This window comes from Marmota monax, unplaced genomic scaffold (genome assembly GCF_021218885.2).
Source record: "Marmota monax isolate L192 unplaced genomic scaffold, Marmota_monax_Labrador192_F-V1.1 WCK01_AAM20220418_F8-fsc00004, whole genome shotgun sequence".
In the NCBI taxonomy this organism is placed as follows: Eukaryota; Metazoa; Chordata; class Mammalia; order Rodentia; family Sciuridae; genus Marmota; species Marmota monax.
In genome coordinates, this window is record NW_026692881.1 from 19,552,786 (window position 1) to 19,571,842 (window position 19,057).

The 19,057-nt window shown below is 48.8% G+C and overlaps 1 protein-coding gene across 3 annotated transcripts in view; it reads right to left on the reverse strand.

The window, feature by feature from the left end:
- The window catches only part of Sh3pxd2a (SH3 and PX domains 2A), a 217,898-nt gene that overhangs the window by 136,375 nt on the left and 62,466 nt on the right, over nt 1-19,057 (reverse strand). For all 3 annotated transcript variants that reach the window (XM_058581285.1, XM_046450358.2, XM_046450354.2), the window contains exon 3: nt 10,775-10,850. In XM_058581285.1, coding sequence (XP_058437268.1) covers nt 10,775-10,850 — 76 coding nt within the window. The remainder of the gene's footprint in view (nt 1-10,774; nt 10,851-19,057) is intronic.

Sequence of the window (19,057 nt, forward strand, 5' to 3'; positions counted from 1 at the left end):
GGAGAAACGACATGGCCTCCTCCCCTTCCCTTGGCTGCTGAGGCCTGCGGGGTGTGGCCTCTACCCAGGGCAGACTTGCCAGGCACCCTCGCCCTCCCCTTTGCTTCCTCCTCTGCCTCCTTAAGGTGCATTCAGGTGAAGAGCCTCCATCTTCAGGCCATGCCAGTCTCCTCAGGCCACCTGTGGTCTGGCAGCCTGGCAGTCTGGCACCCCGGAGCCTCTTTGGTGGACTCGGTCCTGGGCACTGTGGAGGTACAGGAGGAGGAGTTGTTTTCTGGGCCGGAGATGGATGGACTGCTGGACAGACGGACTGCTGGACACCCTGGATGAATGCTGCATGAGCTCCTATGCTCTGGGAGACTCTGAGAGTCAGCTCAGGCCCTGCCAGGGAAGAGCTCTGGCTAGAGCTCTATCCTTGGGCCTGGGTCCAGTCAGGGTGACCTTGGAGAGCAGTGGGGGGTCTGGCCAGGAACCCTGTAGAGATTTGTCATCAGTGCCCCTCACATCCTCAGTGTGTGTGGGATGAGCTCCCTCTCAATGGACCTCAGTGTTCCCTCTACTACCACCACCACCCCTGTGTCCTCCTTGCCCCCACAAAACCTGGGTCCAAAACCAGAGTGCCGAGAGCCTGGAGGCTCCTCGGAGGGAGGCTGCCCACCACAGGGCACCTTTCAAATGCTCTAAAGGCCTTAGTTATCTCAGGCAAGAGGAAGGAAGCCATTTCCTTTTGCCCTAGGGATGAAATCCATAGGGGATGGGTGCTGCGTGGAGACGTTAGTTCTGCATCTTGGCCACAGCTGCCCCGACAGGTCTGTGGGCATCATCGTTCTTGACCCCTCCCTCACCCCACCTCCAATCCATCAGCACAACCCCTTGGATGTTCCTCGAAGATAAATGGCAGATCTACTTACTTCTCTCACACCATGGCCAGCCTAGGCCAAGCCACCTTTAGTAGGCCAGCCTAAGGAATCCTTTCAAACAGAAATCGGATCAAGTGGCCTCTCAGTCCAAACCATGTCACTGCACAGAGAGGAACCTCACCCTCAGCGTGGCCCCAGAGAACCTGCACGGCCTGGCCCTGTTGAGATTGCCAGCCCCCTGTCCCAGCCTGCACTCATAAGGTTCCACCCTGCAGCTCACATCAGCCCTGTCTCCTGGGTTTCTCACAGGCCCTACAAAGCCTAGAACTTCCGTTTTTTTAGGCTTTTGAAATTTATTTAGACGAACTAAAGATTGAACCCAGGGCCTCCTGCAGGCTACACATGTGCTCTACCACTGAGTTGCATCCATAGCACTTTTAACTTTTTTTAAATTTTGAGATAGGGCTTCCCTAAATTGCCCAGGTTGGCCTTGAACTTGTGATCCTCCCACCTCAGCCTCCCAGGAGGCTGGGATTACAGGTGCTCAGTGCTGCACCCGTCATTCCTTCTTCCTTCTCTTCCTTCTGCCTCAGCTGCCCTTTAGCTCTCTCACCTCTACCAAACCTGGGCTCAGTACTGTCCTGTCAGCTATTGACACTCGAGTGTAAACTTGCTGACAGCACCAGTCCCAGGGACACCAGGGGATGAAGTGAAGGGATCTGACCTTGTAAAAGGATATTGGACATCGGGTAAGGAAACGATTTATTTCCAGGGGAAGGGGTGGGAAGGGAAGGTCAGGAGCATTACAGAGACCTGAAATCACTCCCGTCACTTTCTGGTCACTTTGCTCTAATTTGACTTCAATTGTGTGCAACAGAGATCAGCAGGAGTTGCACTGGAATCCAGTGTGCTGAAGTCCTGAGCCAGGGTGCATTTCTGACACCAGCTGACTGAGACCAGGGAAAGATGCACCCTTCTGCTCAGATCTTGGGGAAGATGCCTCAGACACACTCCATTCAGGAATAGGCACTTGGAGCAGGCATTCAGGAGGTTGATTCCCTTCTAGAACTATCTCTAGACAAGGAAGACACAGAGCAAGCTATAATGGGGTGGTTCTGAAATGCAGAGATGACATGAAGGAAGGGTCTGAGGTCAGATCCACATTTACTTTCAAGAATAGGAAGGTCCCCCGTATGGCTGCCTCCTGCAAAACTTCACTGTCAGCCAGATCTGGTAGCTCTGGGGCCAGAGCCTGTGAATCTGGGGACAGGCTGTTGGGACAATGATGTGAGTCCAGGGCTTGGCTGCTTACCCATCTTTCAGCCCAGGTCAATGAGCTGTGATGTCAGCATTTTTTTTTTTTTTTTGTATTGGGGATTGAATCCAAGGGCATTTTGCCACTGAGCCACATCTCCAGCCCTTTTTATTTATTTTTATTTTATTTTGAGACAGGGTCTCACGAAGTTGCTTAGGGCCTTGCTATGTTGCTGAGGCTGGCTTTGAACTTGTGATCCTCCTGCCTCAGCCTCCTGAGTCACTGGGATTACAGGCATTTGCTTGACAGGGCTGTCGACTTTTAAGAAACAAGCTCTCTGCTGCTTCAAGTTGGCATAGGTGCAGGAGCAGCTGCAAGTGCCAGGCAGAAGGCACTGTGAGAGCTGAATCAGCACGGAGGAGGTGGAGCCTGTGTTTGTGTCCTGCGGCAAAGTCACCAAGAGAAGCAACCTTGAAGCATTAGCCCTCTTTGCAGTGTGCACACACTTTCTATGCATTAACTGCTTGGAACGTCTCCCTGAACCATGCTTAATCCATTTGACAGATGAGCAAGGGACGCTGGAAGCTGAGTGCATGTGACTGGGACAGATAACCCAGTTCGTGCACACAGGCACGGAGCCTGCTCCCTCCCTTCAAGGGTAGCTTTGCCACAGGAGCCTGTCTCAGAGCTTCCTGGTTCTAACTCCTGCCTGCTCAACTCTCTGTGGTCACCTAGCCCTCCCACCTCACTCCACCAGCTCTTGCTGTTACTCATACACATTCTTGGTCCCCCACTCAGGTCACTGTCCTTATTGTCCCCTCAACCTGGCACCCTTGGGACCCCGATCTTCCCCTGCCTGGCCAAGTTCAGATGTCACCTTCACAAGAGGCCCTTTTCAGCCACTGAATCTCAGATGTCCTGATTTATCTTACCTGCTGCATGACCTGTTTTTTTTTTTTCTTTCTGACACTTATTGCTATTAGAAATTGCTCATTTCTTTGTTTTCTGACTTTCCCAGTGGAATGCAAACTTCCTGAGAACAGTGTCCTGGCCTCCTGTTCTCAGCCATATTGCCAGCGCTTACAGCTGGGTCGGCACTCAGTAGGTGCTCAATAAATACCTGCAGTAGTAATGAATGAACACATCTCTTTCATGTAGTGTTCAGAGCAGGATGCTGACAGCAGGCCCTGAGAGTTGCCGGCCTCAGATTACAGAGTGGGAGAATGAGTTTGGGGGTGGGGTGGGGAGCTGTAATTATAGCACGAGAAGACCCAGCACCTCCAGGGGAGGACGGAGGGGTGCCATGCAGACCTATAATCATGTTGACCTTTTTAAAACCCCAGCATTACCAGCAGACCTTCTCCATCATGTAGCTTTATCTTTTCCTGCCATCCCAGGTTACCAGTGGGGCCCAGAAGCTTCCCAGTCCCTCTCCTTTAGGGGCTGCGGCGCCTGCCAGCATCTTTGACCTGTTGTCTCTGTAAAAGCTTCCAGGACCTTGGGCGAGGGTTTTCATAGGCTGGTGCCTGGAGGAGGCACACAGAAACACCTAAGTCCAGCAAGAGGGTCAGCCCTCCAGACACTATGGACCAGCTCTAGCTAAGGCCATCCCTCCCCCAGCTTCCTTCTGTGCCAAACAAACACCGGATCTGCTGTGCAGGGCTCAGAAGGCAGAGAGGAGGAAGGCCCGGGAGCGTGTGTCTGCAGTTCACCCAGAGCCCTCCCACATGGGGGCTCCCCATGCCTCTTCGTTAAGGGGCCAGAAAGGAAACTGGCAAGCTGGTACAAAAGAACCAAGCATGCCCGCTGTCTAAAAATACACCCTTCAAGGTGCGAAAGGTCACCAGGCTGTCTCAGGCTGGCAGTTCCCACCTTGATCATGGTTAGAGGTTCACTTTTCTCCCTGAGCAATCCCGCTTCTTCCTGACTCATGGGTCCAGAAATAGGTACAGTTATGGGTGGGGCTGGGTCTGCTATTAGGACATGGGGCTTTCTGAAACCCAGGGACCTAGTAGCCAGCACAGACACACATGTGGCTTGCAAGGGAGGGGACCTCGCATTGCCTTTGTAGAGTGAGTTCTGCTCTTTCTGCTCCACTGCCTGACTTCTGAAGTCCCTTGGTCCCTGGTTGGAGTTGTTTGCTTTTTACATCAGCAGCTACACACTCTACTTCACTCTGTAATGACCATTTCCTCCCAGGGAGCAAGCTCGGGATACACAGGAAATCTACTCCAATCCCAGGATGGGCAACAGGAGATGGATTTTCCACAATAGTCTTTTAAAGCAAGGCAGAAAGTTCCATGTAAACAGTAGGCTGTCCTCAGAGTCTGCTGACCCCAACAAGCTTGGCCCAATATAAAAAAGAACTTCATTTCTGCCTACCCATCGCCAAGGCAGGAGGTCCCAGAGAGCACCAGATAACTTTCAGAGAATTCTTGGGTTTCTTGTAAACAAGGCAAGAAAGGCCTTTTCAAAGGTGTTTGCAAAGTGGGTGTCTTACCCTAGAGCAAAGAGCAGGTTTGCTTCCTGCCCATTATAAGAGATACGGGGTCCCCAAGATCTGGGTTTCTTGCTTATAATGCAACCCACCTTATGAAAAAGGCATCGATCTGAGCTCACTGTGTCACACCTGTGGAACCTGAAGGCATTGGGAACTAAGGCACATGTGAGGATGTTCATGCTGGTTATTGTCCTGGGATAAAGTCTTTCGTTTCTGACCCCGGGGTCTTTTGTTTTCTGTGGCACCTGTGAAATCATGGCAAGCTAACTTAATTGGCTTACAAATTGGTAAAAATCTCAGACTTTTCACAGTGTTTGACAGTGCTCTTCTTTTATCTAATGATTGAGGTCAAGGTGACTGTCCAATCTCTAAACTCTAGGTCTTCCCTGTTTCCAGAAAAATCTGGAGAAGTTCCAATTCTAAAAATGAATGTAAACCAGATTTGAAAAAAAAAAAAGAATTACTTATAAAAGAAAGTGGTTTTTTGCTTTGCAACAGGATTTCTCACATGCCTCTTTTTAAATAGAATACCACTGAGGACACCTACAAGTTGATGTGATTTGTCCGAAAGAGCTGAATTTGTGTAGAAGAATTCAGGAATAAGCTCTCATGGAAAACAAATTTTACCTGCACCTTTTGTTGTTGTTGTTATTGTTGTTGTTGGAGGTGGGAAAGCCAAGCTGTATGGCCCGAGAGTGAAGCTTCTTGGGGGGTAGTCTCAGGCAATGGCCTCCTTCCTCAAGACCGGATGGCATGCTTGTTTAAAGGCACTCCACCTCCTTAACATAAGTCAGTCACTCAGCTCTGTGGTCCAGCTAATTGAGTTGTGCCAATATCAATTTCCTGGTTTTGATAACATACTGTAGTTACGTAAGATGTTACCATTGGCAGGAGGGATGCAATGGTGGAAAGTGAGTTGACCTCTCCCTCTCTCTTGCTTTCTTGTGTTTCTTTTTTGTGGTACTGGAGATTGAACCCAGAGATACTCTGTCACTAAGTTATACCCCAGCCCTTTTCCCTCTCATGCTTTTTAGTTTTTATTTGGACAGACCCTTGCTAAGTTGCCCAGGTTGGCATCAAACTTGCAATCTTCTGCCCCAGCCTCCCAAGTTGCTAGGATTACAGGTGTGCACCACCATGCCCAGCTCGATCTCTCTTTAAAATGGGAACAATGCCATCTGCCCTATAGTATGGAGATGGAATGTAGTGTGCCTAGCATTTTTGCAACATTTGGTTTCTAGGATTATTTCAAAATAAAAAGTTAAAAATGCATATGATTTAGGAAACCAAATAGCCAATTCTGTTAGGTTGATAGTTAAATGGAGATAGTGCTCTGAAGGCCTTATTTGTAATCATATTAAAATAATAATACTCTAAGTTTTAAGAAAAAAATCAATTACTTCGTGCTAGTGATCTCAACTACTCAATGAATGAGAAAGCCCTTACAGGTCACCTAAGGCCACATAAGGTTCAGGCCACTTCCTTGCCTCACACAGGGCACTCCTGATGCTCATGATGGCAATGACAGCTGGGGGAGGGACTGCTGGGTACAATGTCTCAGGTCCCTAAACTGGGAGGTGTGGAGGCCAGAGGGAAGGGTAAAGGCAGAACTTAGTGGAGACTGGCTGTGACAATTCCCCCTGGCCAAGGAAAGACCCGGCACATGGCAAGAACAGCACCTACCATGTGTCTAGCCCATGACAGACGTGTGAAAGAAGTAGACAAGGGCCTTGTCTCAAAGGGAGGCCACAAAGGTCAGCCAGAGAGCTAGGTGTCACATAACACAGGTTTGGAGGCCAGGCCCGGAGGGGTCCCTTCCATCTCTGGCATCCACTGTCACTCCCAAGGTGGGCACATCCTGGAGTCACTCTTCCTACCACAAAACCCACATGAGTTTTCCCCCTGAGTAAGCTTTGCTGGAGAACTGCCTGCCCCACGTGGGCACCCTAACTCTCCTTGGCCTTCCCATGGGCACTGCAGACTGGAAATTCCAATACAGTCTTCAGCCAGTCAGAAAAGCAGTTCTAGCACTGGTGAAAATAATTGAGTGTCCTTCCAAAAGAAGTCCCCCTACAACTCTTATGTCAGATCTGATTGACATGAAAATGTCAATAATTGGACTGGCCCCTGGACCCCCTGTAGGCCCCAAGCCCTACCTCTACCAGTGTCACTGCACAACACCCAAGAGCTAATGGGCCTCATCATGTCTTTGTCCAGGTGGCTCAGAACAGAGCAGTTGGACTGAGACTCCAAACACCTACAGACCCCTCCCAGGAAGCAGAAATGCTCATCACATCCCAGCACCTCTATAGCCCAAACTGAGACCCTCTGGGAAATAATGCATGCTCTGTTTCCTCTGCTTGGATTTTCCATCCCCTGAAATTCCAGCTGAGGCAAAGGGCTGACAGAGCTGTCCCCAGGGCTTCCTGCTAAGCTTCCCTAGGGTGGCAAGAGAGTTTGCATTTGCTGGGGTTCTGCTGAGTTCCTACTGCCAGAGGTGAGCCTAGGGGAATTGGCAGGTGACCTCAGACACCATCCCCCAAGGCAGGGAGGTGGAAACAGAGCCTCAAAGGGGTGTCAGGTGACACAGCAGAGGCTGAGAGATTACCAGAGAGTGTCACTGCTCAAGTCACACAGCTGCCTCGTGTCTCAGAGGTGTATCCTCAGTCATTGGGAGCCACCGTTCCTATACTTCATATCCTCCAGGGCAGACAAGGGATGAACTATATGTCCTCCAGATGGGTCAACTCTATGCCCTGGCCCCCAGTGGGATCAGAAGGAGTCTGGACTTAGCTGCCCCTACCTCTCTGCCTCACTTCTTCCCCTGCTCTGTCCTCCTTGCCTCCCTGCTGTGGGAAACTCACAGGCGAGAGCACACTCTCCAAAATCACTTGCAGATCCATGTTCCTCACTGACCTTCACTTATATCCTCTCCTCTGAGGACTCCCTTTGATATAGCAGGTGGGGTAGGGTAGGAATCCTCATGGTTCCCAGCCTGGTTCTGATTGTGTTGGGCTCTTTTGCCCCCATCCTTTCCCTTCGCATTCAAAGTGAGGAGTGAGTACAGTAGGAAGGGGGTAAGGTGGATTCCCGTGAGCAGGAGGAAGTCCCGGGACCTGGGATGGGGCTTGGGAGCTCTGGGATGGGTTCCAAATGGCCAGCAATGGCATTCTGAAGTCCTGGAGAGTGAAAAAGCAAAGGACAGGAGTTTAAGGGAGAACATTAGTGCGGGAGGGCTGAGAGGGAGCCAAGCCAGGACGAGGGAGACTTTTCTTTTGGAGACGGGGAGTCAACCTCACTCCCCTTGACAATACCTCCACTATTCACAGTCACCTGTATTTGGGGGCTGGAAGGTGTTCCATGCTTGACTTTTCTCAGCAGGTGGGATGAGGTGGGGGCAGGTGACTTTACCAACAGCTGCCATTTGTTGAGCGTTGACTATGGGACTGTGCCAAGTGCTTCACGTGAATTCTCTTAACCCATACTCCAGTCCTTTAGAGCAAACTGAACTTTGAATAGAGCCTGAGTCTCACAGCAGCCATTGGGTTATTGTCCCTCCAGGCAGCCTGCGTGGAAAGAGCCTTGGTCACAATGTCAGGCCTAAGAGTTCTGGTGTTGGCTATGCCTCCTGGCTTCATGCTTTGTGCAAGTCTATTAGCATCCCTTGGCCTCGATTTCCTGGCAAAATGGGACAGTAACCTTACTGGGAGGATCAAATAAGATTATACATGACTGTGTGGTATGAAACACCAGGTGTGTGAGGCATTGGTAATAAGGGCCGGCATTCATTTGGCACCTACTGGGGTCAGCCATAGTTCTAAGCACTTGAGATGCATTGATTCATTTCATCTTATACAACAGTCTCACAAAGTAGATATTGGTATCATCCCCATTTCTCAAATGAGGAAACTAAGGCACAGAGAGTTTAATACAACAAGTAACTGCCAGAGCCAGAGGTCCAGGGCTGACCATAGGCGGCCTGACCCCTGAGACATGGGACTGGGTGGCAGCTGTACAAAACTGTGTCCTTCACCCCACGCTCCAACCCCACTAGCCTCCAGGGGTCAGATCCTGGGAACCCCTTTCAGGGAGGCCTTTGCTGACCTCCTCAGCTCACAGTGAGTTCTCTGAGCTCCAGTCCTTTCACACTCACAATTGCATGATGGGAGAAGGCCACATCCTGCATTATATGGTTCTCTGATTATGGAGATGGTCTTATCTTGCACCATATTGAGGGTTCCTTAGATGAAGATCTCCCCTTACTGGCCAGGCCAGCCCTGCCCCTCCTAAAGAGCTCACTGGCTGACAGCAAGGAGCTTTTCCCCTTGGAGCTACTGCCAAGAAAGAAGTGGAAGAAACAGCCCATTTTTGAGCAAAAGGGTAGCCTTCATGGCCCAAGGCCAGGTTCACCACTACACTGCAACAGGGAACCACCCTGTCCTCCTGTTACCTCTGGGACACTTATGCCCACAGCACCCCAGCTGGGCTCCCACTTCCAGGTGAACAGAGCATGCAGACTGTGCTGGAGGAGCATCTAAAGTTGTTGTGGACCTAGATGTTGGCTATTCCAAATTCCCTTGGGATTCAGTATGAAGCCAAATGAAGCAAGAAAGTCAGCCTATAGCAACTTGGAGGCTAGGAACAGAGAAGCCATATTCTGCCTCTGTGGAAGGAGGAGGCCAGGGGTTGTTAGGGTCTGTAAACAAGTCAAGATGGCGCCTGGCATTTTGCCAGAGGGAGTGGTTTGTGAAGTAACGCCAGCGAGCCATTAAGTGTGGAGATTCCTTATTGGTTGACTGCTGTATCTAGTTTATGTTAATTAAGATAAGCTGTGTGGAATGTATATATACCCCTCCTGTCCTACAATAAACGGCTCCCACTCCTGCTGTATCAATGTACACAAGTTGCTGGCAGTTCCCACCCCCCGGTTATTTTGCTGCAGCCGGACTGCGGCAAGGGGTGAGATCCCTACATGCTTATTTCTGGTCTTCAGAAACTATGGGGTTTAGATGTTCCTCCTTTATAGCTAATTCTCTCCAGCTCTAGCACAAGTCTCTGAGGACAGGCAGTGGTACGTGCTCTGGCCTTCTGATGCTTTGGAAGATGGGGGTGAGTAAGGACATCCTTCACAGGGGGGCCACTCTGTGGCCCCCAAGTCTGTTTTCAAGTCAACAAGTAGGTACTGACTGTGGGCTGGGAATATGTCTAGGGCTAAGGATTGTCCTGGTGGCTGGCTTAGTGGGGGGGTCCATGGCCAGCATTAACCCAAAGGGAGGGAAGCTTCCCAGGAAACCCAAGCCCAGTGGCCTGGGGACAGGTAGAAGCCCAGGGGAGCCATAAGGCAGTATTATCCACTAGTTTTAATGCAGAGACCAGGTGTGGGATAAGGGACCTGAGTTCACGCCTCAGTTCTGCCACCGCAATGGGCAGTTACTTAACCCCTCTGAACCCTCAAATCTTCCTCTCTTTGGGGAAATGATAATTCCCACCTTGGTGGGAAGATCTGTACATGAAAACAAATAGAGAAGCACTCTGTAATCACGCTGCAGGTCTGCACAAACCTAAGGCATCGTAGTAATAGCAGGCCAGGCACACCTGAGGCGTCTTCCTCTAAATTACATGACATAATCAGTTGTCTGAAACAGTCCAAATTGATGTTGTGGTTAATGTCCTGGCCTTTATGGCCAGACAAGAGTTGGGTTCAAATCCTTTCTCTGCCAGAATAGAGGGATGTCACATGAGTGTGTAATGACTTGTGAGGCCTTCCGGAGCTCAGATCTGAGGAGTGTGCTCAGTTTGAGGTGACTTACAACTGGAATGGGAGGCAGTACGAACAGTTCTGCCTACAGTTCCTCTTCCTTTCCTAGAACCTGGCCTCTCGGTGCCTGTTATGAAAAGGAAGCTAAACTCCAAGAGCCTGAGAAACTCCTCAGAGGCTACAAGCCGGAGGTCAGCAGACATAGGACTAGAAGGCTGGAGAAGCCACTTGGAAGACAGTGGCCTTCAAAATCAGGGGCTTCCAGATCCCCTGGGGATGAATAAAGTGCAGATTTATAGGCCAAACCCACATGGTTTTTCTGGCTTAGCAGCTGACCTCTCGACCTATAAGTGCCCTTCTCAAAGTCACCTTCAGCCCCTTGGGGGGCCACCTGAGCTTACCTGGGAGGAAGGGTATAATCCTTTGCTTGGGGTCCTTCTGGCCACCTTCTATGGGGAATTTATCCAGAAGCTGCATCTAAGGAAGCAGACAGACAGAGAGACAGAATTCAGAAGACTAGACTGCCCTCAGCGCCCCTTCCCCACCCCACCCTACTCCACTGCCCACGGCGCTCACACGGATGAGTGATGCCTGAAATCCCTCATTTCACAGACGATTAACAAACCACATGGGGCATGAGAGGGATGAGGCCAGGGCTCTCCATGCATCAAAGAGGGTGTCTGAATAGTCTTGGGAAGGGGGAGGTGTCTGGAGACTCCCAAAGTAGTGAGGCTGGGCCAGGGACCAGCAGGCCTTCAGGCCAGACTGGGGTTGCCAGATGCTTCTTTGGGCTCAGTTCTTTCTTTCTACATCTGCGGGTGAATCCTTTAGCCACCGGCCATCCCAAACTCTCCTGGGCCAGGATGGAGGAAGGCCCCACCTGGTACTTCAGACAGACCACCCACCTTCTAGAACTGCTCTGCAGAAACAGACCCAGATGTTATTTTAATTGCAAAACTAAATCTATCTCATTGTCCCCACTGCTGGAAGACCCCTTCCTCTGCTTCGTCCCCTCCTACCCTGAGATTGCTACTGTTTTTCTAGGGACATACCCACTGGAAGAGTTTCCAGGAGAAACACTGTTTTTTTCTTTAGCTATTCTGGGCTGAAATTCTGTGTAAACTGGAAAAACACACAGGAGGCAGGGCTCTTGTGTGTGCAGTTGATCTCAGTTCTAAGGCACAGGCGGGAAATGCAGCAAAGTGGCTCCAGCCAGAATCTAGTCTTGCTGCCCCAGCCGTGTGACCCTAAGCAAGGCAGGGAACCTTCCTTCCTCAGCTGAGCCCTGGGTACCATCCTTGGTAGAATGAGAGGATCAGTCACATGGTATCTAAAGTCCATTCATTCTTCCATTCCTTCAAATCTTTACTGAGCCCATATTTAGAGTACTAGGCACCAAAGAAAGAAGCTAGGGGCCAGGGATGTAGCTCGGTGGCAGAATGCTGGCCAAGCACAGATGAGCACCTGGGTGGCATCCCCAGTACTGCAAAAAGAAAAGAGCCAAAGTTTGCCCACAGGGAGTTTACATTCTAGTGGAAAAGGACAAATGAAAAGGAAATAGGTCATGTCAGGAGAGATACATGCAATGAAAAAAGTGAAGTAGGGTAAGGCACTGGAGCAAGATCAGGGTTGTTACTTCAGTGGTGAGGAAGTCCTTAGGAATCCAGAAGCAATTCAGCAGAGACCCACAGGAGCAGAGGAAGCAAGCCACTCTGGAGGGGGAGGATGTTTCAGGAAAGAAGAACAGGAAGGCAAAGAGCCGGAAAACACCACTGTGGCTAGTGTGGCGTGACCAGGGCAGAGGGACAAGCAATGAGAGGCAGGATGGGCTAGAATGTAGAAGGCCTTGCAGGCTATGAAGACTCAAGAGTTCATCCTGATGCAAGGGGAAGTTCTGAAGTTTTTGTGCAGAAGAGAGACACGAGCTGATCCATGTTTTGAAAAGGTAGCTCCAGCCCCAGTGTAGAGAACAGGCCAGCGGACGGAAGCCAGAAGACCAATTAGGAGCCTACTGACACCAGCGAAGATACCACTTCAAGGTGTTAGCACTGCAGGTGAAGGAGGTCCTAGGCTAGGTTGTATGTGTGTGCACCTCTGTCCATCTGTCCATTTATGTATCCAGCTCTACACAAGATTTCAGGATTTTCTCTTGCACAATCATTACGTGATATGCATAAAGCCCTTGTATGAAAGGGGGTGGGAGAATTGGTGGATTCCATTCAAAACAAGACAGAGACTGCACCATGATTAACTTTCACTTCCCTGAATACAGATGGCTATTTAGCAAAAGCAAGCTCATGAGTTTTTCATGTTGTAACTTCAAATCTCAAACATTTAATAATCTCCTGCTACATGTAAACATAGCCATTGGGCTATAACTCTATACACTGTACTTAGCTTTTTTTTTCCCTTAATTAATACATTTTCAAACAAATTCTGCTAACTAGAACTCCAATTTTCTCTTTCCTGTTTGCCTTGCTCATATTCTATTTTTATACATTTCATTTCTGTATTACATAAGAAATTCATGCTCACTGAGGGAAAAAACTAGAAATTACAGAAGCAGCGGGTGGTCAAAAAAAGGAAAGAGAATCACTTATAATCTCTCTCCCTGAAAAGGCAGCATTAATATCGAGGGCTACGTATATTCTTTCCAGGCATTCTTCCATGCATGTAATTTATGAAATGAACACGTCCATGCTTTTACATTACACAATGAACATTTTTTCCATGTCAATGTACATTTCCATATCAGCATTCTCAATCATGACATGGAATTTCAGTGTTTGCATTGTTTATTTACCTACTCCCCTACTGTTGGATATTTAGGTTGTTTCCAACTTTCCACTAACTGTATACAACATTAGATTGAACAACTTGTCCGTGGATCTCTGCACACTTCCTTTAGACCAACATATTTTTTTGAAAAAATTTTTTTGTTTTATCTTGTATTCTATGCATATTTTATAAGTGCCTTAAATGTTTTCCAGACCACTGAGAATAAATAGATGGATAACTATTATGCATGGGCCAGGCCTGAGGCCTTCAAGCAACAGTTCCATAAGGTCTCTGAGGAGGAGGCAGAGACATCTGAGGAGTAATGTAGGCCCAGGGGCATGCCCAGGTATGAAGTGATCTGTCCTTACCTGTACCACTTCTCTCCCCAAACAGGGTGACCAGCTGCACCACAACAAGCTGTGGAACCTTGCCCAAGTGGCTGTCTCTCTCCAGAGTATAGAAACTTAAACTTAAATTTCCCTCCAGCTCTGCTATATACATTTTCTCTGACTCCTACGTTTTGCTTTCAGACTCACATTGTCACTAACTGAGAATGTGGTGCTGAAAGGAGTGGGCGGGGCAGGTGACATTCACAAATCACGTCTTTCCTCCCCAAACACTGACATATACTGACATATGCCTTGTAGGTGCCAGGCCCTCTGTTAGAAATAAGTCCAATCCCAGTGCTGGCATCAAGGGGCTCCTGCAGCCCAGGGCTGGGGGACATGCATGCAAAGTGCTGGCAGCAGTGAGAAGGCTGGTTCTGTGGGCCTGGGCAGGGCCCTGGGCCTTGTTTCTCGCCAGCTTGCAGGTGCTGTTGAAGCTGCTGGTCTGTGGGCCACACTCTTAGCAGGAAAGCTCTACAGCACTACTGTCCACATGGCAGCCCCTGGCCACATGTGGCACTGAGCACTTAGAACGAGACTGGTCCAAAATGAGATGTTTTGCATGTGTCAACTGTACACTGGATTTCCAAGGCTTAGCATGGAAAAAATGTGAAATGTGAAAGAATTCTGTGCTGATTGCATGATGATATTTTAGATCAGGATATCAATAAAATTATTTAAATAATTCTTTTCACCTATTTCCTTTTTATATCTTTAAGCAGCTACTAGAAATTTTTAAATTACATATGTGGCTCTTCCTGTTGGACAGTGCTGCTCTAGAGCGTGATGGCTCTCGGAATGTGTGGTGAGGTCTCTGTTCATCTGATTTGCATGGGGGCCCGTTGGTTAAAAATGCAAGTTCCTGGGCCCCACCTGGAAGCATGTGAAACTTTGATCTGGTGCTAGAGACAGACAAGGAAAGTCCAGAGTGATGGAGAATGGAAAGGATATAGAATAGGAGCCCATGGGAGCTGAAGGGAGAGGTCAGGAGAGGCTTCCTGGAGGAGGCAAGTCAGCTCTGTCTTAGACAAGTGACAGTCACAACCTGTGTCTTCCTAGTCAAAGGGCAGTCTGAATTCCCTCACTGGGTTCCTGTGCCTCCTGGAAGGAAGGGTCATGTGACAGCCTGGCAAATAAGTAGGCAGATTCGATTTTCCTCCACAAGGCCTCCAGAGGGGTGCTTTGCAACAGCCTCTCACCTACCTTTTCTTTCAACGGCAGATTTTCCTCGTCCTGCGCCTCTGGTTCCATCTAGCCCTCCCCTCCCCTCCTACTCCCAGGCCAACATAAGCCCATCCACTGAGACTCCTGGATCAACCAGTCCACTCCAGGGCTGTGAGCCCCTAGCTGGCCTGCTTCCTACCTCTAGTCCTCAGGAGCCTAGTCCAGCCCTGTCACCTATTCCTACCATCATGGCTAAGCCAGCAGGACCTTGGTGTTGGCCCTCCCCATCAGTCTTCCCTAGAGCCCACTGGCCATGGGAGAAGGAAGTCCAGCTAACCAGCTGCCAATGACAGTTTCTCTGCCCACAGGTCACCTTTCAAAGAAAGCAAATTCCCTGGCTCTGATTCCACAACAAATCAAATAAAAGCACCCAGCCAAGCTGCTTCTGTGTAGCCACAGCAGAGCTGCGCCATGCAGCCTCTTGGCCCACAAGATGGCGGATGGTGGGCAGTGGGACCGTGCTTGACACACAATGCAAATGTTGCCCCTTCTGGGTGACCAGGAAGACAGCACAGTGGGTTCTTTGACCTGGTCAGTGGCTGATGTGCAGGGTTAGGTTCCACAGATAAAACAACTGCATGAAAGACTGAGTTGAGGGGGCTGTCTGCTGGAGGCCCACAACTAGGCCTTCCAACTGGGCCTTCCCTGAGGAAGCCTGGGTGCGTGGGCAGTGAGGAAGGAAGACTCCGCCCAGCAGGGAGCTCTGCGGCCACCTTTTCAGGCAGGAAGTGGAGTCTCCCAGCAAGGCCCTTACTCAGGCTGGAAGAAAAACAGATCCCATTGCCAGGATCCTTTTTGGAGTGAGGCGTCCGGCTAATGGAGCCCCTTGCAACTTCTCAGAGTGGGGAGGAGGCCGGCTGTTTACCTAAGGGGTGGATGGTGTGAGAGATACAGGACAGTGCGGCTCCAGGAGCTGGTTCCAGCCAGAGAAAGCTGATTCGGCAGCTCTCCTCGGCAGGGCTCTATAGCAATAAACACCAGGAGAGGAGGGTGGGCCCTGGCCCAGCTGAGGCACATCTGTAACCTAAGAGGCCCACTCCTAGCCTGCAGAGAGGGTGGAGTTCCCAGAGACGTCAGCCTTGGTGCCCCAGTCTCCAACCTCAATCCCTGTGACCCTCTACATCAGGAACAAGAGAACATTACAAGAAGATGGCAGGTTCCCTGACCTAAAAATTCCCCTTAAAAAGGGACAAGGCCACCCAATCTCCGAGCAACCAAGGGAGATCTAGGAAAACCTCAGAATTCATCTGTCCACTCACTGAGCACTCAGCAGTCCCTGTGTTAGATGCTGGGGACACCTCAATGAGCATCACGGAGGCAGGAGACAGCAATAATCAGAGCAGCTTTTCTTAAAAGTGCTCACCCCTTGAGGCTTAAAATGCACTTCCCTGTTCTCTTCTGTTCTTTTATGACCTTACAAGTGACACTGACTTTAATAAGTCTTCCTTTTGGAATCCCAGCAGCCCTTGTGCTTTTCATACCCTACCTCACCACATCAGGTGGTCTCCTGGGATTTGCTCCTTAGTACAAGTTCATCCCATTGCCCAAGAGGAAGCACCCTCCTTCACCCTTAATGGTCTTGGCTCCCTTGTTGAGCCAATCTGATATGAAGATCTAGAAATACCAGATCTGTAAGGGACCGATTAGCACCTCCACAGCGATATCAGCAAATCCTAACTTTGGGGAAGAGTGAGTTGAGTGAAATTCTCTGTTCAAATTAAATCCAACATCAAACCTCAATACCTAATTTCTTTGGGTATAGATATCCTATCACTTCAGAACAATTTGCTGAAAAGAATCTGTTTCCCATTGAATTAATTATCTTAATGCCTTTGTCAAAAATAAATACATATATGAGGTTCTATTTCTGAACTTTATGCTATTATATATAATATATATGTATATTATATATAATATATTTATATATATATATATTGTATAAATGAACACTTTTCAGGTAGAGGCCAATGATTGTCATATCTATATTCTAGATATATCTATCAATCTGCTCCTTGGCTGCCATGGGCTGAGAAGGATATCTATCTACAGATATATAGATAGATATTGATATAATCAATCATATGGAAAAATATATATCTTGACACCACACCATTCTTTCTTGATCCTGTAGATTCTAGTAAGTATGTGAACAGCTGTTATGTCGATACTTTTAATAAGTATCGAGATCAAACTTCTTCTGCTGCTTTTTCAAAATCAATTTGGTCATTCCCCCCTCAAGACTCAGGCACTGAAATTGAGAGGGGACCCAATCCAGTCTCCAAAGTTCTTAATAAGTTAAAGAAGTCTTCCTTGGCCATTGTTATGGTTTGGACATGAGATGTCCCCTGAAAAATGCATGTTAGACAATATAGAAATGTTCAGAGATGAAATGATTAGATTATGAGAGCTATAACCTGATCAGTGGATTAATCCATTTGATGGATTAATAATTTAAATAGATTACTGAGTGGGAACTGTAGGCAAGTGGGGTATGGCTGGAGGAAGTAGATCACTGGGGACATGCCCTTGGGGATCATATTTTGTCCCTGGTTCCTCACTCTCTCTGCTCCTTGGCTGCCATGGACTGAGAAGCTTTCCTCAATCACACTCTTCCACCATCTTGTTCTGCCTCATCTCAGGCAATAGAGCCAGCCAACTATGGACTGAACCCATGAAACTGTGAGCCCAAAATAACCTTGTCTTCCTTAAGTTGTTCCTGTCAGGCATTCTGGTTACAGTGACAAATGCTGACTATCAGCCATTTCTGGAAAACATGCAAGCCTTCACCGCTTCAAATCCCTTCCCTATTAGCCTTTACCTAGGATGTTCCATGTACTGCACCAGCAGAATTCAGGAGTATGAATCCTGGTCCAGGATCTGATTGGGAGCTGGGATACCCACATGTGCAATAAGGCATTTACCTGGTATTAGATGAGTGTCCAGCTGCTGACAAGCTATGGGGAGGTGGGGGAATCAATGCAGCCAGGTGAACAAAGTGAAAGAGAAAACAGAGGTAGGCTCTGAATAAAGGGGAACTGGCAAGAAGGGAGGAAGGCACCCCAGAGGGAGGAATGGCAAGCATAAAGGCTGTGGGAATACCAGAGCTGCTGCAGCAAGCAGTCAGATGCGATTAAACAGACTCATTCATGAATTCCACAAAGTGCTGCCATGTGTCAGGGAAAGAAGTGGGATCCAGGGTGGAGGCTCCAGATCATTTATTCCAGAGATTTGGAGATGAGTACACAGTTGGCACCAGTGCTGGGTAAGGACAGCTGCCTGGCATGCCGCTCACAGAGGTTGTGGGGAGGGCATCCTGAAGCAGCACTGGAAATGAGAATGTATGGAGAAAAAAGTCCTTTATAGAAGTCAGTTGGAGGATGGTGTTGCATGTGGTTGGAGTCTTTGGGGTGGGGGATGGGCAGGTGAGATGCCCCAGCCTGACAGAGTAGGGTCTGGGGACGCAGAGCTGCCTCCTTCCCAAGACCAGGTGAGAATCTGATCCATTCCCTTGCATATTTTAGCTTCCAGAGGCCACTGTGTTCCTTGACTTGTGGCCCCTTCCTTTGTCTTCAAATCATATGTGTATCAGGGTGTAACTGACCATATTAGTTTGCCAGGGTCATTATAACAAAGTACCACAAAATAGGTGGTTTAAATGATACAAGTTTATTGTCTCACAGTTCTGGAGGCTGGAAATCAGAGACCAGGAGATTTGCAGAGCTGATTCCTTCTCAGAGCTGTGAGGGAGACTCTGGTCCACGACTCCCCACGAGTTTCTGGTAGTTGCCAGCAACCTCTGCTGCATCGTGGGCTTGTAGAAGCATCACCCTGATCTCTGCCTTTGTCTTCACATGGAGATCTCTGTGGATGCCTGACTGTGTCTGAATGTCCCTTTTTAATAGGGACACCAGCCATAGCACATTAGGGGTCCCCCTACTCCAAGATGACCTCACCTCAACTAGTTACATCTGCAAAGACTCTGTTTCCAAATAAGATCACATCCCAAGGTACAGGGGCTTAGGATTTCAATATGTGAATTTGGCGGAGGGCATATAACCCTTCAGTCCCCAACACTAACACACTTGTTAAATGACATATAACTGCTGGGCTGCAATGAAGCATGACTGTAGTCCCAGCCATCTGGGAGGCTGAGGCTGGAGAATCCTAAGTTTCAGGCCAGCCTGGGCAACTTAGGGCAAGCTTGTCTCAAAATAAAATGTAAAAAGGGTTGAAGATGAAGCTCAGTGGTAGACCATGTGTCTAGCATGTTTAAGGTCCTGGGTTCAATTCCCAGTA